The sequence below is a fragment of the Typopeltis vanoorti genome, chromosome 3, assembly GCF_054136105.1.
Source record: "Typopeltis vanoorti isolate ZY-2024b chromosome 3, IOZ_Tvanoo_1.0, whole genome shotgun sequence".
Taxonomy (NCBI): Eukaryota; Metazoa; Arthropoda; class Arachnida; order Uropygi; family Thelyphonidae; genus Typopeltis; species Typopeltis vanoorti.
The window spans coordinates 140,900,070-140,922,483 of record NC_143551.1 but is presented as its reverse complement, the minus strand read 5'-3'; the positions used below and the strand labels follow the sequence as shown (position 1 = coordinate 140,922,483).

At 34.0% G+C, this 22,414-nt stretch overlaps 1 protein-coding gene across 1 annotated transcript in view; it reads left to right on the top strand.

Moving 5' to 3' along the window:
- Nucleotides 1-15,200, top strand: part of LOC150108614 (aurora kinase C-like) — a 65,800-nt gene extending 50,600 nt beyond the window's left edge. Inside the window, exons 7-9 of the mRNA XM_090416073.1 lie at nucleotides 5,344-5,492; nucleotides 6,048-6,279; nucleotides 14,868-15,200. Coding sequence (XP_090272199.1) covers nucleotides 5,344-5,492; nucleotides 6,048-6,279; nucleotides 14,868-14,978 — 492 coding nt within the window. The 3' untranslated portion in view covers nucleotides 14,979-15,200. The remainder of the gene's footprint in view (nucleotides 1-5,343; nucleotides 5,493-6,047; nucleotides 6,280-14,867) is intronic.
- Nucleotides 15,201-22,414: the final 7,214 nt, after the last annotated feature.

Genomic DNA, 22,414 nt, shown 5'->3' with positions numbered 1-22,414 from the left:
ATAACATAGTCAATGAGACTTTTCTTATTCCTAGCCTCTTCTCTCCATGTGAATTTGTGCACATTTTTATGTTGGAACATGGTGTTAGTAATAACCAGTCCATGTCCTGAGCAGAAATCCAACAGATATTTGCCATTATTATTAGCTTTGCTCTTTTCTCCAAATTTTCCCAAAATATTTTTGTATGTCTCACAATCATTTCCTACTCTACTATTTAGATCCCCAACAAGAACCAACTTTTCCTTTTTCATTGTGTCAGTTGCTTTTTCTAAAGCCTCAAAAAATTCCTCCACTTCTATCTTAGTAGAACCTTCTGTGGGACCATAGGCACAAATAAGTCTCATTGTCCAGTTCCCCATTCTCATATTTGCCCACATTACTCTACTTGAGACTGACTGCCATTCAAGAAGATTAGCCTCGTATTTTGTGTTGAATACTATGGCTACTCATTCTTTTCCTTGATTGTCATTGCCTGAATATAACATTTTGTATTTATTGCTCAGAAAGATCTCACCAGTTTTGGTCTTTTTTGTTTCAGTCACCCCTATTATGTCGATCTGGTACTATCTAATTCCTCAGCTAGCTCCATTTCTTTGCCATTCAGGCTTCTTACGTTGATAGTACCGATCTTTAACTCTGGTGATGTTGAGTTGGGGTTTGTTTTCAGATTTGTTCCAGTAGCTGACTTTTTGCTGTTTGCCCTGGTTCCCTGGCGAAAACAACGGGGGCCTTGTTTAACCGGGCGATGCCCCAGCCGGCATGAAATTTTGTCATGTTGTACCATCATTTTTTATTTTTGTTTAACCAATAAGAATACAATTTGGTCGGCTAAATCCCAAATTGCCAGCCCATCCTCGTTCGTTCAGTATCAACGTAGATACCCAACAGGGTGCACCACGAGAAGGTGAGAATTGGACATTAGGTCAGAAGCCCTGGTCGGTTCTCCGCATTCCCTTAAAGGCTATGTGGAGGTCTCCTCTCAGTTATACAGCTTTGACCCTTACAAATTAAAATTGAATAAGTAAATAAAAACTATTGAAATCGAATGGAGAATTAAAAAAACAACACAAATATCGTCAGAATGTTCAAAGGCGGAAGCAGTAAAACTATATTGTTGATCACTTCACCCTTTTTATTATTCGTCATTCTGCCGCTACAAATTTAGTGGCAGAATAGGTGAAGTGAAGTGAACAACAATATAGTTTTATTGCTTCTGCCTTCCCTTGCTGTTTTGTCAGATTTGAAGTGAACATGTGTTATCCTCATTTTAACCAATTGCTTGTTTATTGATTTTTATTACTGAAGATTGAGTATACCTTCAGAAGAGCTAAATGATACATGGACAAAGTGTGTCGTGAGTTAACCCCAGTATGTTTATATTTATAGATTTTTTTAATAATGTAAAAGTGGCTTAGTACTAGGACTTTGAAAAGAAGAGCAAATGAAACAGGTGATGCTAACCCTAATTGTGATACACGTGTTGTAATGGCGAGTAAATCTGATACTATTAAAGCAGAAGAAACAAGCAGTTCAAAGAAAAAAGACAATAGGAAATATAACAGTTCATGTTTGGAATTCGGGTTTACTTGATGTGGAGATGAAAGTGAACAGAAACCTCAATGTTTTGTGTTATGGAGTTTTGTCGAATGAGTGCATGAAACCTGTGAAACTCCGACATTTAGAATCTAAACACACTGTGATGTGAAAAATAAGCAAATTGGAAAAAAAAAAAAAAAAAAAAGCAATTTCGCGACGCTTAGCGACATTAAATCATGAGAAAGATGTAATTTCGGCCATTGGTTTGATTAGTAGCAAGGCACTGGAGCATCTATCTCTTAAGTTTGCACATAGCGAAAACAGAGAAACCTCATTCTATTGGGGAAAATTTACTACTTCCAGCTATAAAAGATTTGGTAAAAACTGTTTGGCAACAAGTTACTAAAAGATGTTGATTTGACTCCTCTTTCAATCACATTGTAGGTCGCAGATTTAATGATATGGCAGGTGACGTAGAATCTCAGTTAATCGAAAGAGTTAAGACGATAGACGAGACTACTTATGTTACAGATGATGCGCAGTTATTATGCTACGTAAGATATGCACATGATAACAACATTCATAACAATAGTCTGTTTTGTAGAACTTTGTCATCCCAAACAACTGGAGAAGAAATATTTCGCACGCTCAATAATTACATAATACACAAGGGGGATCCAGTGGGAAAAATGCATGGGCTTCTGTTCGGATGGAGCTTGCACCCTTACAGGCAGGCAAGCAGGCATAGTTGGGGGTTGTTTCTATGGTCAAGGAAGTGGCTCGGGATATGAATTGGGTATATTGTTCCATACAAAGGGAAAGGTTGGCTTCCAAAGGAATGCCACCAGAATTTAAAACTGTGTTATACAACGCTGTAAAGCTAGTTAATTTTATTAAGGCTCGACCATTAAATAACAGATTATTTTCAGTACTCTGTGATGAAATGGGCAGTGAATATATACAACTTTTGCTTCATTCTGAAATTCGCTGGCTTTCCAGGGAAAAAGTACTAACAAGATTATTTCAATTAAAGCACTAAGTTTTATTGTTTGTAAATGAACATAATTCTAATTTTGCATCACTCCTTGTTGACGAAGCATGGTTATCAACACTATCCTGTTTTTCACACATTTTTTTCGAAATTAAATGAACTAAATCTCTCCCTTCGGGGAAATTCTTTAAATGTTCTTGATGCCTACGACAAAATAAAGGCATTCGAGGAAAAAAGAGAATGACGCTTAGAGAATGGAACGGTTTGCATTTCGCAGGTTGAATCAGAGATTGCATGAAGATAAAAGTTTTTATGGGGCCATTTTTATTGGGCTTCATGAGTATGGGTAGATGAATGGGCGATAACATATAAAATATAAAAGTTGCTATGGGCAGATTAATGGGTGTATCAGCAGAACAGCGTTGACATACCCATTCATTTACCCACAGCAAATTGGAAACTGATACCTTTATTTGTTTAATAAATATTAAAACTTTGTTCAGTGATGATACACTTTAATCGTTTACTTCCAACTTAATTATTTTTCCATATGTATTCAAAACATGCTTTTAGATTTATGATATAATAGGCACAATTTTTCCAAAATGTTGGTAATCCCTACATACATTTAAAAAATATATATTAATGTAACTTAGTGGTCCGTAGAACTTGTTTAGTTATTTTACTGGTCCTTGGGCTTAGAAAGGTTGAGAAACGCTGCTATAGAGGGGAAAAAAAAATGGTGTGCAGGAGGGGGGGATAATGATTTTTTTTTGAGTAGTAATAATATTTTAATCTTTAAATTAATCAAAACTAGATCAGCCAAGTTTTTTTTGTGTTCATATTAAGAATTAAGCATAGAAAGGATATGGAGGCCACTTTGGATTAAATGAGATAGTGAATTTTCTGAGTTAAATAAGATTGTGTGTGTGTAAAAACATGTATTATGTTCTCCAGAGGTTCCCATAACATCTGTTCAAAGAGCATCTGTGATTTACAACTTTCTTACTGTTCGAAAAGTCTGAATTTGAATCATTATATTGAATGTGTATTTAGATTAGGTGCTGTGGTAGTGTGGTTTACACTCGTAATGCAATTTAATGGAATAAGTACAGCACAAAGAGAAATAATTAAATAGCAGGCTTTATCATTTCAGTATTTCATCTCAGTCGCAGAACATCTTCAGGAATGAAATCTTAAAATTGTAGTAACACACACAAGGAACAATAAGTGGAAGAAATGAAATTAGACTATATAAAGACTGTTTTATGAGGGGTGTACCCCCTATGGGTGCTGTTGGCTAACCTTAGTTGTTGGGTGGGGAGGCTAAGAATTAGTTTCACAAATCATGGGAAGCTTAACAACCATATTTTGTTTTTAATATTAGGCTGTTTTTTTTTGCTTTTTTTTTTAATCTACTGATTCTAAAAAGAGTTATTCAAGTTTGTATTTACTGTGATGGAACATAATAGTTTTCTTCCATTTGATTCTGCACAAGGTATACAAGGTGTGATCAGCTAAACCTGACTGACCATAATATAAGTTGCAAGAACAAGGAATATTGAAAACACCTGGAACAGGAGACGGGAGGAAATGGATCCTTAGAAGAGTGCAGAAGAGAAATTAGCTTCAAATGAGGCTGAAAAGCAGTGCAGAAATTATTATTCCTGACACCTCCAAGGAGTCCGAAGACTCATCACGGGAGGACACCTACAACTGTCTCAACTACACACTGAACCTCTACTACGAATCGTCTCCATCAACGGCATCTACCGTCCATTATATTTCTTTAAAGTTGTGGCTATTTTTTCTGAAGTGCCCCAGATATAGGGAATAGTAATAGCATTACTCTAGTCTTTATGTTGCAAGGGATGTGAGGAAGTAGAAGGGACAGATGATTTATAGATCATTTTGATATGGTAACCATTGGACGGGAAGGTTTGGCAAACAAAGGCAAGTTCAGCTGTAAGAGAAGCTTGGATGGAACAGAGGTTAGAGGCTCTGTTGACAAGGGTTTTAATGACACTATATTGTAGTAGAGAAGGGGGGGATGAAGAGAAAGTGTATGTATATGTATCTACCCATGTGAGTGGGTTTTCTGTAAATTGCAAAAGAAAGGTTGCCATTAGGCAGACTTGTGATTAGAGGATCTAAAAAAAAAAAAGCAAGCTTTTTTTTTTTTTTAAATTATTATAGTGAACTGGATTTTAGGGTGTTGGCTGTTGAGATTGAGATCAAGAAGAAAAGAGTACAATGTGTCTGAGCCATGTGGCCAACCTAACCAAATAGGTTTAAGAGTGGCAGTATCAAGAACATTTTTACAAAATGCTCCATATAGAAATTGACCGGAGAGTTGAGAGGGGGAGGAGGTAAGAGTCCATTGAAGTATTTTCTATGTGTTTATGTAAGGTTCCCTTTCAAAAGAATTAACTAGTATGGATAGTAAAATTAAAGAGTCATTAATCTCATGGGTAAAGCATTTTTCAATAAATTTAGTGTCAGAAAAGGAAATATTTGCGAATAAGAAGGTGACATCAATGCTCACCATGATTAAACCTGCTGTTTAATACTTTATATTAACTGTTCAAGTTATTTAATATAAGCTTTTCACTGGAAGGGAAGTTTGGGGGGGGGGATGTAATTCTTTTGTATCAATTTACATACACAGCACTTGGTTGAGTCATTGAGAAGTTGCTTTTGCAGCTATCAGAACAATCCAACTAGCTTTCAATTTGGAAGAATTTTCTATGCATTAAAAAAAAATCCTGTATGTCACAATAATTGCTTTTAATTATATTTTTCTTTTTCCCTTCTAGTATATTGTACAGTTATGTCATGCTTTGAAATATTGTCATTCAAAAAAGGTCATTCATCGTGACATAAAGCCAGAAAATTTATTACTTGGTCTGAATGGTGAATTAAAAATGTCAGATTTCGGATGGTCTGTTCATGCACCTTCATCGAGGTGAGTGTTTTAAGACTATTATACTTGCTGGTCAAATAGTACGACAGAATTTATTTAGAATTCTTTTGGATTTTATGGGAATCCTGCCCACAAAAAATGTTGTGAATCTTTTGTACCATGGTATGATATGGTATGGTGTGAACTAAGGGTTAAATAATCCAATTCTCCTGTGTTCATAACTGTTGCTTTTATGTTATGAACAGAACATAAAAGCATAAATTTTAGGTAATGTTCATAACACACAGAATACTATTTATAATTCTCATTTTTATTAGCTATTGTAGTTAAAAATAAAGTCCAAATAAGTAAAATATGTAAATTTCTGTACTAGATGAAATATTAACTTAAAAATCTCCTTCTTATTATTATTTTTTAATTTGCTCGAGTTTGCTTCAGTTTAATTGATTACAAAGCTAAGTAAAAATATTAAAAGTACATAATTGTTTCTGCATTAGGACTATGATGCCTACAATTAATTTTTTTGAAATTGTGACATTTATTTATTTATTTATGCCATTACTTTTTTGCCTTTAGTTATTCATATTTTTCTTCTAGGAGAGCTACAATGTGTGGCACATTAGATTATTTGCCTCCTGAAATGATTGAACGCAAAGTTTATGATGAAAAGGTGGATTTATGGTGTTTAGGGATCTTGTGCTACGAATTTCTAGTTGGAAAACCTCCATTTGAATCAGATAGTACTACAGAAACATATAAAAGAATTGTGAAAGTTGATTATAGCTTCCCTTTTCATGTAACACCTTTAGCTAGAGATTTCATTGACAAGGTAAGAAAGCTACAGTAGTTTATAGATCTGCGTGTTTTGTATTTATCATTTTTTGATGTTTATATATTATCCCAAAGATTTTTTTATTGAACTTTTTATTAAAGTCACAAACTTTGTTTCCTTACACTTGGATAAAGGATTAAATAAGAATATAATTTCTTGGCAAGTTTGGTTTAATTTCCCTGATATGTATCCTCAGTTGCAGGCTACTGATAAGGAAAATTGTGGATAGGAGATTAGTAATAATGTAACTTCAATCATGTAATACTATCAACAGTTTTCCTCCAAATTAGTCTATTACTTGTCAGCACTCCAATGTTGGTCGCATCTAACATTTGGTCACTTCTGAGTGAATCAGTCCACCTAGATTGATTCCACCATCTTGGTATCAAACACCTGTTTTGCTAACCTTTACTATCCCATTTTGTTTAAGTGACCATATACCACCTTAGATTGACCCTACTCACATACTTGAATGCTAACAATGTCAAGTTCCTTTCTAATATCTTCATTTTTAATGTGACTTCTGCCATTGATGCCATCTATTCAAGTCCTAATTTTTCTCAAAATTCTCATATTTGTGATCTCTTATTTTTGATTGAGTCCTTTATTTCTAATACTGCTAGTTTAGTGTTTTGGCTAATTTCTCTCTTATTCCATATAAATTTATATAACTGACTCCCCACCCTATGAGATTTGCTTATTCTGTTGTCTATTTTTCCAAATTTAATTTCTAATCTTCACCTAAAACTCTGCCTATATGGCAGAAATGTTTTACTTTTTCTATAGGTTCCCCTTTGAGAATGCAGTTGAAGTTTTCTATATTCTTTCCTATTTTTCATAAGTCTGGTCTTTTTATTGCTGATTTTACCAAATTTGCATCTGCTTTATGCAGATGATGTACTTCTTTATTAAGAGTTATTTAATAAAAATCAGTAAATATAGGATAGAACTAGAACTCTCTTATCAAGACAAACAAATCTTGAGAATAATAGCGCTGAATGTTAATGACTGAGCCAACTATAGTTGACAGACTAGTTTGAATGACCCGTAGTTTCCAAAAGTTTGGATTCGTCATTAATTCTGTCGAATTTTGTGTTTATTCAAAAAATTATCTGTTGAATATGTACTTTCTTCATCACCTTGGTTTAAAAAAAAAAAAAAAGCTATACAAAACTGACCATTAACAAATAGTACAACTTCTGCACACGTTTGTGACTATAGGCACTTGATAGTTTTTATTACTGCATTTATAACCTGTAGTAGTAGTAGTCTTGTGATTTTATAGCTGAAGAATGTTTCTTAATAAGTTTCTTCAGTTATTTTTCATAAACTGTCTTTATTCCTTGTTTGCATATCTATATAAGAACAAATTAAATATGTAATTTATAAAGTATTAAGAAACTGATATTTTGCTGGATTCAAATCAGCATCTTTGGAATTAAAAAAAAAAAAAAAAAAAAAACATATCATTGGAATACGAGGCACACTACAGTCAGGTGACTAATGGAATAGAGAGAGAGATAGTTTGTGGTCCTAGTGTGCATCCCTTCAAGCTAGACATTTGGGTTGCAAATATACTGAGCACAAGGTAATCGTAGCAGAACTCTCCCATTTGTGAGTGACTTTGTAACACTAAGGTTTTGGTAATCCATTTCAATGGTATTAACCTGGAATATGGAACTTTCTACAAGCTACCTTGAACCTCCAGTAAGCAGGATTATACATAATAAATAACGGAAAAACTCGCGTAGAAATATTATTTAATAGTATAATTTTCACCTGTGTGTCACAGGCATCTTCAGTACAATAATTGGCACAAAAATTAAACACTAACTGACAATTCCAAAAAGCGCCACCTAAGTAGCTGGTGTAAGATAACTAAAAAGGTCAATAACTTTCCTAAAAAAAAAAAAAAAAAAAAAAAAATTTAATACAATAAAAAGTTAGGAAAGATTAGCTGATTTGTAAAGTACTATCTCCCATAAAGGGGATAGACGTAAGCCGTCGGATCTGTTTAAGTTAGGAGAATGAAGTAGAGTTTCACATGCTTCTTTATAAAGGCGTTCCATGAGAAACTGACTTTTGTGAAGAACTTTTGTCTTTCTCCAATGAACTCTGTGTCTAGTGAAGATGGCATGTTCTGCAAGTCCAGACTTTTCAGGTTTAAAGTATTCAATATAAGATTGGTGTTCTTCTAGCCGAATGGAGGTAGATCTTCCCGTTTGTCCGAAATAACATAATCCACAAGAACACGGAATCTGGTAGACACCTGGATGATTAAGATGTGGAAGCTTGTCCTTTGGAGAAGCGAGAAAGGTGGAGATTTTTCTAAACGGTCGAAAGGCAACAAAAATATTCAGTGGTTTTAAAATTTTTGCTAAAATTTTTGCTAAAATTTTAAAACCACTGAATATTTTTGTTGCCTTTCGACCGTTTAGAAAAATCTCCACCTTTCTCGCTTCTCCAAAGGACAAGCTTCCACATCTTAATCATCCAGGTGTCTACCAGATTCCGTGTTCTTGTGGATTATGTTATTTCGGACAAACGGGAAGATCTGCCTCCATTCGGCTAGAAGAACACCAATCTTATATTGAATACTTTAAACCTGAAAAGTCTGGACTTGCAGAACATGCCATCTTCACTAGACACAGAGTTCATTGGAGAAAGACAAAAGTTCTTCACAAAAGTCAATTTCTCATGGAACGCCTTTATAAAGAAGCATGTGAAACTCTACTTCATTCTCCTAACTTAAACAGATCCGACGGCTTACGTCTATCCCCTTTATGGGAGATAGTACTTTACAAATCAGCTAATCTTTCCTAACTTTTTATTGTATTAATTTTTTTTTTTTTTTTTTTTTTTTAGGAAAGTTATTGACCTTTTTAGTTATCTTACACCAGCTACTTAGGTGGCGCTTTTTGGAATTGTCAGTTAGTGTTTAATTTTTGTGCCAATTATTGTACTGAAGATGCCTGTGACACACAGGCGAAAATTATACTATTAAATAATATTTCTACGTGAGTTTTTCCGTTATTTATTATGTATAGTTATGTCTACTCACGGTTTACCTCTTTTAAAACTTAGTAAGCAGGATGGTGGTGCAGTGGCCTTATACTGGACTTTGAAAATTATGTATCACATAAAGCTTTCACATGCAATAGTGGGATTCAGACTCAACAGCTTATTCATTAGAGAGAGAGTGGGCATATAACCCACTTGACTAACCAGGGTAGCAAATTAATGCAGCCATACTAAAGATCTGAGAAATGCTTCATTGCTGATGCTCAGTCCAAAAACAAGTAGCCCTTCAGATGTTTTTTTCTTGTTTTTTTTTTTTTTTTTTTCAATAAAACACTCTCACAATAAAAGTCTCTCACAAAAATATGATAAAAAATATGCCTTACATCTGAAGTATGTGTAGCACATGGCATTGTTTTTATATATGACATTTTATAGACAGATCATTTTAGCTAACCATTTTGAATGAATTTGTTGTAGAGAAGATTATACTCTTTTTCTTATCTTCTGAGATATGGATAATTAACATGGTAATAATGCTGAACTTTGCTTGAGGGTGGTGGAAGGAGCTAGTTTGAAGATACTGACCTGTACAAATGGATGGGCTTTCTATAAATATGAAGTAGTATGCCACCTCCTATTCTGCTAATGAGTAATATATTGAGTATATGGAAAGAGAAGATTGTAGTTTTTCTTTCTAATTTGATAATGAACTCAATTTTGTGATGGAAACCATTAAGAAGTGCAGGTCATTGAGGTATTGATATTATGTTTGTCAGACAATAAAAATATTATTATTATTAGCTGAGACTTCCAGGGAGTCGAGGACTCATCAAGGGAAGCTATAAATCACTCAGACTAGCTGTCATACCTTCCCTTAAATTTATTCACACTAGATGCACACCCTATCTCTAAAGGCAAACTATTCCACTCACTCACTGCTCTTTGAGAGAGAAAAACTAGCTCTTACCTCTTTCCTGACTGCGAACAAACTTAACTTCCATGGATGCTCTCGTGTTCTTTCCCCACCTTCCATGTAATGAAAAATTTCATCAGATGATATCCTATAACACCCATTCAGAAGTTTATAGACCTCTATCATATCCACCCTCTTTCTCCTGTTAAGGAGAAAGAGGGTGGATATGTCTGTATTAAAGATTATATCTGTAATCCACATATTTTGCAATCTGTCCTCATAATCTAAATCCCATAATCCAGATATAATCTTTATAACTCTTCTTTGTACCCGTACCATGGCTTCTTTATCCTCTTGGAACCAAATCTGTGCACAGTTTTCCAAGTGCGATCTTATAAAGACTGATAAAATTTTTATGTTTGTGTTTATTTATTCTTTTTACTTGTACTGCATGTGTTAAATGCTAAATAAATGAATAAATAATTCAGTTTTGGAAGGTTTTAAAATTAATTACAGCTTATTTCCAGATTGTCCAGCTGCCATTTTAATGCCTAAGGTGTGTACCTTTTAATTTCTTATGTATTTTCAGATAGAAAGGAAAGAAAAAGATAATTTTGCTTTATAACCACCTATCAAGAGTATCTCATAAAAAAAAAATTTCGATTTTTATTTTAATTTTCTTCATTTCTTCAATTTTGGGCAATATTCCACTGCATTTATATATAAAACACACACAAATCAGACCTGGAGACAGTTATACAAAATGGAGAAAATGAGCACTTGCAACACCTAAAGCAGGTAAGTGGTATCTTGAAAAAAAATTGTGTTTGAAAATGCAAATAAGAAATCAAAAAGTACACATCTTGAGCTTACACATCACATGTATGGTCAGATTTTACTATAGCTATCTAATAGGGACCAAAAGTTATATTGGAAGTTTTGAATAGCATTTTTGTGTTTTGGCCTGGATTCTCTCTCTTTGGATATTTTGTTAGTGTATTTACTGTAATGTTTACTGTTGTAACAGTTGATTGTATAACTCAGTATGTGACAGCATCAAGCTATTTCCAAATGGGCTCTACCACAGATGCATTAAACAATTGAAAATTAATGGAATCGTATAACTTATAGTTGCTTATATACTTTAATTCCTACAAAAAAAAATTTACTTCAAATATTTTTGATTAGTCCTCATAATATGATGACTAATCATATCTAAATTAGTTCACACATAAACTGTTTTTTTTGGGGGGGGGGGGGGAGGTGCTTAAGAGTCAAAGCTGTATAACAGAGAGGAAACCTCCACATAGCCTTTAAAGGAATGTGGAGAACGAACCAGGGCTTCTGACCTAATATCAAATCCTCACCTTCTCGTGGTGCACCTTGTCAGATATCTACCTGGATACTGAACGAACGAAGATGGGCTGGCAATTTGGGATTTAGCTGACCAAATTGTATTCTTATTGGCTTAAACAACAATATTAAATGATGGCACAACATGATAGAATTTCATGCCGGCTGGGGCATCGCCCGGTTAGACAAGGCCCCCATTGTTTTCACCAGAGAACCAGGGTGAAACAGCGAAAAGTCAGCTACTGGAACAAATCCTAAAACACACCACAACTCAATATCACCAGAATTGAAGATCGGTACTATCAACATAAGAAGCCTGAATGGTAAAGAAATGGAGCTAGCTAAGGAATTAGATAAGAACCAGATTGACATAATAGGGATGACTGAAACAAAAGACCAAAACTGGTGAGCTCTTTCTGAGCAATAGATAGAAAATGTTATATTCAGGCAATGACAATCAAGGAAAAGAAGGAGTAGCCATAGTATTCAACACTAAATACGAGGCGAATCTTCTTGAATGGCAGGCAATTTCAAGTAGAGTGATGTCGGCAAATATCAGAATGGGGAACTGGACAATGAAACTTATTTGTGCCTGTGGTCCCACAGAAAGTTCTACTAAGGTAGAAGTGGAGGAATTTTTTGATGCTTTAGAAAAGCAACTGACACAATGAAAAATGAAAAGTTGATCCTTGTTTGGGGATCTAAATAGCAGAGTAGGAAATGATTGTCAGACATACAAAAATATTTGGAGAAAAGAGCAAAGCTAATAATAATGGCAAATACTTGTTGGATTTCTGCTCAGGACATGGACTGGTTATTACTAACACCATGTTCCAACATAAAAATGTACACAAATTCACATGGAGTGAAGAGGCAAGGAATAAGAAAAGTCTCATTGACTATATTATTGTTGATAGTGATGTTTTCTCTCTGGTGCAGGACACTAGAGTGTAGAAAGGATTTGAAATTGGAAGTGATCAACATTTAGTCCTAAGCAGGATGAAATTGAATTTCATATTGAAAAGAATAACATGTAAGAAAGTTTTAAAACGAATAAAAGTTGAGCAGCTCTCAGACGTGAACTATAGACTAAAATATACAAAGATTATTGAAAAAAAAATGAAAGAGTTTGAAAACAGAAACCAAACCTTGCAGATTCAGTGGCAAGCCTTGAAGAAAACCTTGACTGATTCAGCCAGAGAGGCATGTGGTGAGGTTGTCTGCAAGAATAGACAAATCAGAACTCCATGGTGGACACAGGAAGTTAAAGAGGTAGTGAAGGAAAAGAAGAAAGCATATCAAAAATTTGTGGCAAATAAGTCAGCTTTTGCTCTTAGAGAATACAGAGACAAATGTAAGAACGCTAAACACTGTGTAAAACTAGCTAAACAAAAGTCATGGGAAGACTTTGGTAAGAACATAGAAAATAAATATCAAGAAGGTGGCAAGATATTCTGGAGGTTGTTGAAGAAACTCAGAAATGGAGGAAAGAGTGCTGTAAAAGGAATTAGAGATGATAAAGGTGATATGAAAACTGGAGAAAAAGATATCCTTGAAGTATTGAGTAATTACTTTGAAAAATTGCTAAATGAAACTAGCAGTGATGACAGCACAGTGATAAAAAAAAAAAACACTGACCAGGCATGCAATCAGGAATACATATCCATGCTTGAAGTAGAAAAAGCCATCAAAAGTCTGAAATGTGTAAAGGCTGCTAGAGTAGATGATATTAGACCAGAAATGCTCAAGTATGGAGGTATAAAAGTTTTACAGTGGCTACACTGCATAGTTCAGCGGGCCTAGACAGAAGGATGAATTCCAGATAATTGGAGTAGAGCTCTCATAATACTCATATATAAAAAGGGAAATAAAACTGATTGTGAGGGTATTTTTCTACTGAGTGTTCCTGGTAAGATTTATGCCAGTATACTTGAGAAACGGTTGAGAAGGATTGTGGATGAGAAGCTTGGTGAGGAACAAGCTGGATTCAGGCCAAATAGAGGCTGTGAGGATCAGATATTCACTTTACGACAAATAGTTGAAAAGTCATGGGAATATAACAAAGATCTGTATTTAAGTTTTGTAGATTTGGGAAAAGCATATGACAAGGTGCCAAGAGAGAAGCTATTCAAAACACTGCAGTTGTATGGTATCAGTGGATCATTATGTCAAGCAATGCTTAGTCTTTATTTGAGTTGTAAGTCAGCAATTAGAATTGAAGGAAGTACAGGGAGATGGTTTAATGTTAAATCTGGTGTGAGACAAGGATGTAAATTATCAACTCTGTTATTCATTAGCTATATGGATCACATTATGAAGGAAAGTGGTATTAAACATGATATCAAAATTGGAGATGTTAATGTCAGTTCCTTGCTTTATGCATCTAAATAAATCTGCTACAAGTCTGCAAGATTCCTTGACTAAATTGAATAACTGTTGTGATAGATATGGTATAAAGGTGAGCAATAACAAGATAATGAAAATAGGCAGAAGCATTGAAATTATCAACAGCATTGTGAATTTAGAACCTATAGAACAAGTAAAACATTTCAGATACTTAGGCACGATTTTTAGCGAAAATGGTAAATTAAATATGGAAATAGACAACAGAATCAACAAAGCTGTTATGGTAGGAAGTCAACTGAATAAATTTATATGGAATAGGAGAGAAATTAGTCAAAACACTAAATTAGCTGTATACAAGGCAGTGTTCAAACCAATTTTAACTTATGGATCTGAGAGCTAGGTCAGTAGTAGAACACTTGACCAAAGACTAGAGATCACAGATATGAGAGTCCTGAGAAAGATTAGCGGCATGAACAGATAGCATCAATGGCAATATCATATTAAAAACGAGAATATTAGGAAAGAACTTGACATTGTCAGCATCCAGGAATGCGTTAGCAGAGCTAATCTCAGGTGGTATGGTCACTTAAACAGAATGGGCGAGGAAAGATTAGCCAAACAAGTGTTCTCTGCTAGGTTGGCAGGAAAATGACCCAGAGGAGGACCAAGATATAGGTGGATTGATACGGTACAAAGTGCCTTAGACGATAGAAACATAAGAGCTGGTAATGTTGTAGCTTTGACAGGTAACAGATTGATTTGGCAGAAAATTGTAGTTAGGAAGTTAGTAATGATGTTAATTTTTCATTTAGTACTATCATATCCTGTAAATGTCATGAATTTGATGATGATGAACTTTTTTTTTTTCTTTAAAAGTAGTTATCTTATATATTAATTGATTTTGTATAGTTTGATTCATATCCTTAATATATGTATATTTTTATACTTTCAGTTACTAAAACATAATCCTGCTGATCGTTGTTCATTAGATGAGGCTCTTTCTCATCCATGGATAGTAAATAATGTGGATCCAGCTGCTCGAGCATCGGCAGCAAAAAATTAATGAAGATTTTTAACTTGAGTAAATAAGTTTCTTTACTTTTTTAGCAATAAGGATTCTTGATTATCCATCCTTTAATATGAACGTGTAGATACTGTTATACAGAGCAAACATGATTTCTTCACATGAATGGTGTTTGAGGCAGGGGAAAAAATGTATTTGAAATGTGTCAGTTAAATCAGATGAAACTGTAACAGAACATTTTAATAAATGTCTTATGTGTTAGTATGATTTCCTCTTCACAACATCCCAGTGTAATTAGCTTTGTAAGAATTTTGTAAATACATTCTGTTATTTATTGTTTTGTTCCTGTTTGCTGAATGCTCGAAATGATTATTCAGCATTTTACAATAATGCAGTGTAAATAGTCTATTTTCTTCCATTGTTTTAATTACTTTACTGGAATAAAGTTTATACTTTTTCATAATTTGCAGAAGGCTTTTCTTCAGTGACATCTGTCATGTGAACAGTTATTATTTTCTGAAATATACTCTCATATAGGGTAATATATTACAATAGCGTTCTATGCTATTGTAATATATTTTATTAATTTATTAATTTTCTTTAGTCTAAAATTTATTCTTAATAACAGACAAAGAATTGGCAAAATTTTTTTATTCTCTCTCTTCATTCATCTTTCCACATACATAAAACACATCCACAACAAAGAATATATACATAAACAAGTGAAATTGAATAGTTTTTTAAAAAAAAAAATGGGATTTAACACGTTGACCGCTGTAATGTTAAAAAATTTTGTGATCCCCAGGCCAACTTCTTTTTGTTTTGCAATTTGCTGAAAGTAACATAAAATAATCATATTTTATGATTTTTTATCTATTTCATGCAGCTAAATAGATTTGTTAAGTGCGAATCATGTGTGCACCATGCAGCCTGAGAAAAATTTTTTTTATTGACTGGGCCGAGTGGTGCACACATGATTCGCACTTCATACAAGGTCAAACTTGCATATCTATGATACTTACGGACAGTTATATGCGTTCAGTGTTTTGTCCAGTGGAATCAATTTGTTATAGTGATAAATATTGTTATAAATTGCCCTAACATAGGAGACTATGAAAAAGAGCAGCGTCATTTAGAAGCCTTGATAAATGAAGTTCTATCTGATGACGAACCATACGAATATTCGTCAGAAAGTTACAACGGAAGTGATCTTAGTTCTGTGCCTTCAGATTCTGATTCTCTAATTGCTGGAAAGAGAATAGAAGTATCTGCAACTGGTAATACCGAAGTTTTCGCTCCTAGTACATCTCAGTTTACTGCTGCTCATTCTGTAGAACAAATAATTGATGATGTTATAAGAAATCTGCATTTGACTAATGATTCTTCCTTAGATGAAATACTTGGAAATGTGAATTCAACTGACCTACAATGGAATGAAATTACAGGTGATAAGCTGAAACATTTTCAGTTTGTGGATAATAATTTTGGAATAAAACAAAATGTTATTGAAGAAATGCATGATAAACAGCCTGTAGACTTCTTTTTTTTTTTGTGTGTTGATGAAGGACTGCTGGACCTAATGGTGCAAGAAACTAACAGATATGCTCTTCAAAAACTCAGTAAGACGATTTTACCAAAAGCAAGGATAAGAAAGTGGAAAAACACAAATCCCAATGAAATGATATTTTTGGGTCTGCAAATTTGGTTCGGTTTAGTGCAGATGCCAAAATTAGAGTGTTATTAGTCAAATAACATCCTCTATTCTACAGAAATCAAACAAGTTATGTCGAGGAATCGGTTCGATCTTCTTCTTCTCAGTAACTGGCACTTCACAGGCAACGAGGGTGGAAATACTTCTGAAAGACTTTATAAAATTACACCTCTCATAAATCATATAAGAAAAAATTTCGAGAAAATAATGACTCCTTCGAGTAATATTTGCGTTGATGAAACTTTAGTGCCTTTCGTCAGTACATCAAGAATAAACGACACAAATTTGGCATAAAACTATTCAAATTGTGTATTGAAGATGGATATACATATGATTTCAAGATATACTGCGGTGCAGAAAAGACCAATACTACTAATAGTGTTCCGACTTCAATTGTTATGGGACTTTGTGAGAATCTACTTGACCATGGATGCACAATATTTGTAGATAATTATTATACCAGTATTGAATTAGCGCACAAACTTTTGAATAGACAAACACACCTTGTAGGCACTTTGAGAAAAAATCGAAAGGGAATTCCACAGGATGTTACCCAGAAGAAATTGAAAAAGGGTGAAATAATTGGTAAAGAAAGTGACACAGGGGTGGTGTAATAAAATGGTGCGATAAACGTGAAGTGTTTGTTATCACCAAAACACACAAAAAAAATGAAATCCCTTACAGCAAGAAATGGTAATGAAGTGCAAAAGCCGGAATCTATTATGGACTATACCAAAAGCAAAAGTTTTATTGATCTATCCGATCAGGTAAAAGCCTATGCTTCTTGTCTTCAAAGAAGTGTGAGATGGTACCGAAAACTCGCAGTTGAAATTCTTTTAGGTTCTGCTGTGGTGAACGCTTTCATAGTATATAAGCGAGTTACTGATAAAAACATTGGCATCACAGAATTAGAGAAAAAATCACAAAAGAGTTATTAGGAATTACACCAAAGGAAAATAATGTCACTTCGACTTCAGACAAGGAAAAACATATTTTAGAAGAGGTTGGTACCAGTAATAGGAGAAGATGTACATCATGCTACAAAGTTAACTGAAGAACATAATAGAAAATATACAACATCTAAGGTGACACAAACATGGTGGAAATGTGTTCAGTACGAAAAATTTTACTGTGTTCGATGTTTTACTATTGTGCATAACTGTAGTTGTAATTGTCTAGTAATAATTTCACCTAATTATTTTTTCATATCTATTTGTCTATTGTTTGTCGTTTTTTGTTTATTAGGTTTTCAATTTTTTAGAAGAAAAATTTATGATTTGACACATTTCTAATGACATATATTATAAATAAATATTTAGCACCATTGTTATTGTTTTATTCAGCATTAGAAATTGGCTTAAATCAGGTAAAAATAAAACCCTATAATAGGCCACCTGTTGTACATATAGTTGAAATTCTACTGCACTAACTATATAAACCTGTTTACCAGGCCCCACATTTCCATTACCAAAGCATTTCATTTAGATATGAATCACGGGTGAACTACGCAACCTGAAAGAAAAATCTTTATGTGAAGCAAATATGATTCACACAACGCATTGAAAAAATGTAGTGTGAATTGTGTTTGATTCATACAGCGGTCAACGAGTTAAAACATCATGCTTATCTGTTGACAAGATGGTTATAAATCTTTGTGTTAAAAAAATGTGTTTGTGTGTGTGTATATGTATTATTGCAAAAATCATTACATATATATAAACATTGTAAAAATCATTACAAAAAAGCAAGTTCTACCTGCTTTTTACTTTTCCTTATTTGTTCTACTTTTTAAATATTATTCCTAATGATTATGATAATGTTGAGGAACTCTGTTGGTGTTAATTACTATAGCTGAGGATCAAACTGTTTTCAGAGTTAACTTGGATGTTAATTTGAGAAAAGCTGTTAATATAAAATTGAAAATGGAAACATATCAGGATTTGCAATTATGTTAGATTGTCATGTATTCTTTATTTAAACTTCTCATTCTATTCAGTTTTATTTATTTGTTACAGGGTAACTTTTGAAGTGAGCTCATTTATATTTGACATACGAATGGTAAAGATATGACATGCTGATAAAAACATAGGAGGGTTGAGTTGATATAAAATAGCCTTTAGAGAATTTTTCTCATGCTTGCTAATGTTAATCATCCCACCATTATTAATTAGTCATATACACTGGTTTTCTCCATAAATTAAGGAACAAAGAGAAATGTTGCGATAACTTGGGAAGGAAAAAACATGAAAGTCGTGTAACAAGTGAAAGTGATGCCAAATCTGGTTATTGTTCAGAAATGAATGCTACTGTTAACCATATATGCAAATGACCACAGCATAGAAGTAGGCATTTTGGAGTGGTTTTCTATTTCATGTCTGGAGTGAGAACAAGACATTTCACAACAGCAAAATTCTTGGATATGGCTGCAAGACATCATTTAACTGATGAACTGAGGTGGTAAGCCATCATAAGACTAGACTGATCGAAGTTAAGGTATTCAGGTGGGTTACATGTGAGTTGTTCCATTGTTTTCACAGACTGTAGAACCAATTTCAGCAGTCACAAACAGTATCTGGGAGATACAGCGAAGGAAGGCTACAGACTACAACCACAGTGGGAAACCGATGTCTCCAATTATCTATTTTCCAAAATAGGAGTGCCACTCTGAATCAGCTATGATCTGATTTCGCACCATGTACAAGAACATTGGTATCCATTTCAACTGGGCTCAGAAGACTTCACAAAGGTAGTCTGTCTGTCTGCATGCCCCTGTCCCCACATCACAGGAGAGAACATTTGAAAAGTGCCAGGCACTATGTCAACTGGACCCAAGACCAATGGGAGTGGTATTATTTACTGTTAAGTCTCAATTTGCTCTACACAGTGATACCTGGCATGCTGTGATATGGAGAGAACTAGGGACATGTTAGCATCTCTTTAATATCCACCAAAGGGATACTTATAGTAGAGATATTGTGATGGTTTGAGAAGGTATCTCATTGGGTGGATGCAGCCTGTATGTACTTCCTGGAGGAACCATGAATGCTATAACATATAGAGATGAGGTCTTGAACACTGTTTGTCTGTATGCAATTGGGATAGGGGAGACATTTATCCTATAAGATGATAATGCTCATCCACCAATATTGTTAAGAAGAGGCTATCATACATATGGATTTGCCAGTCAGGTCTCCTGACATTAATCCTATTGAGCAGATCTGCAATGCTCTAGGTAGATGTATTGGTGCCCCCCCCCACACACACACCCACCCACACCAAAAAAAAAAAAACCTTGAGGAACTTAGGAGGGTTTTGCAGGAGCAGTGGTTGTTATTACCAAATGAGCTGCTGACTCCATCATAAATAGCATGAAACATGAGCACTGTTTTGCTGTCAGGGGTGACCACGTTCCTTATTAAGGTACTTTGACAATCTCATTTTGACCACTTGTTTTTAAATTGTCTTCATGCAGCCATTTGTTACTGAATGAAACTATTTAATTACAATTTTTGTGTTTCTTTCACATCTCATATCATACTGCTTTTCACTGACCTGCATATAAATTTAACATAGTATTTTGTGTGTTGTCTCTTTGTTCCTTAAGTTATGAAAATCAGTGCATACAATGCAGTCATTCCATTTGCTTTTAAAATACCTGGTATTATATGATATATCATCGGATTTAGTCCATGTTTATTGGAAAATTTTCAGTGTAAAGTAGGTAGGTGTTGAACATATATGGTGACAAGAAAGGCTTTTTTTTTTTTTTTTTTTTTTAACTTTCATACTAATTATACATAATTACTTTAATCAAAAAACACAATGTTTCATCCTAATTGCATAGGACTTCTTCAGGTGTAAAACAAAGACTAGTAGACAAACAGTAAAAGATTAGCAAGGTGGCATCCACTATATTGTTATACAAGAATCTGATTTTTAAAAATATTTCTAACTATGCGTTGGATTGTTAAGCTCATTGTGTGTGTGTGTGTGCGCGCTTACACATTCATGTGTTTAGCTGCCTATGACTAGTACGTTCTGGTAAGTCGATACTATGGTTTATTAAGTGTTTTGGAACCAGTGCCATTTTCTAAGAACTCCCAAATTCTTCTCTCAGTTATGTTATAGCAATAGTGTAATTGCTCAGACTCATCCCATAATGCTTGATGTCTCACAGCCAAAGCATCTTGTGGTCGGCTGAAGAGAGTATGTATAATGACAAAGCTGAGACCTCGGTTCTTTTGTATTTAATATTTCTGAAGTGTTCTTCAATGCACTGAAGTGATTTTAGTCCTGTATTTGCACTTGGAACTCCTGGATATTTTAGTGGGCCATGTCAAGGTTTTATGGATTGGAGTAGTGATCTCATCCTGATAAAGGGAGTGAATACTGTTACGAATTTGTTCTAAGTATTTTTATGGAAATAGAACTAATATCTGGAAGAGTAATAAAACCTTTGATTTCCTAATCATTCAAAATATCTCAATTTACATGTTGGCTAAGCAGTCTTGAGACAGTGCGCTCATTTTAGCCATTTTGTAGAAAAGTGTTTTTTAAACATTGGAGTTCTTTAGCTAGTTCATCCTTGTCAGTAATGATGTGGTGGACTCTTCCTGCTAGTGTTGAAATAATGCCCAATGATAGGAAGAGTGTGTGCGCATGTGTGTGTATACATACACTCATATATAAAGTATATGGTTTCATGAAAAAAAAAAACCGTCTTATACAACTTTGGCTAATATCCCTTATGACTTACATCTTACGATGTAAGTCAGATTGGAAGATTATATTTGTTTAGTTTTATTAAATTCAATATTTATCTAAAAACACGTGGTCTCAATACTGGAAGCTGTTTACAAGGTCTTGAACCAAGTGATACTACCAGTTTTGCATTTGTTCATTATGTACCATCATGTTTGTGTAATGCAAGTAGTACAAATACAGTTTGGTTGGCTTAGGTACCATGCTATTTTCAGAATCATATTTCAGTGCAAGAAAGAAAGAATGAAATGTTTTATATTCTTTTTTTTATTTTATTTAAATAACTGGTAATACTTACTTATATGCTGTTTTGATGCACAAATGAATTGGACTTTTATTCTGATTAATTTAAAAATTTCTTAATATTTATTTTGCTTTTAGAAGCACTACTGGCATCATCAGTCCTGATATATTATTATTATTATTTTGTGACACCTCCAAGTAGTCCAAAGACTCATCAAGGAAGGGCACCTACTCTATAACTCTTATCTCCACCTCTTGATGGATTAAGTGGTATATATACCCTCAAATGGTGCTCAGTATCCTGAGCACCATTTGAGGGTATATATACAAATTGCAAATTAATTTGAAAGTTAAATTGTCAGTAGGAGATTAACAATAATGTAAACTACATGATTAAGTTTACATTATTGTTAATCTCCTATTGACAATTTAACTTTCAAATTAATTTGCGATTTGTTGACTTCAATACCATAAGATCTTTAAATTTGTTTTCTAGGTGCCTCTAATTGTACATTCCACCTAGATCTTGATCTTCCTCTGGGTCTTTTTCCTGCCATCTTAGCATCAAAAACCTGTTCTGTTAACCTTACTTCTCCTATTCTGTTTAAGTTTCCTTACCACCTTAGATTAGCTCTGCTCTTAATTCTTGAATGATAAGCATCATATCAAGACCCTAATGCCTTCATTTTTAACATTGTGCTACCATTAATGCTACCTGTCACTTTTAATTTTCTCAGAACTCTCATATGTGATGTCTCAT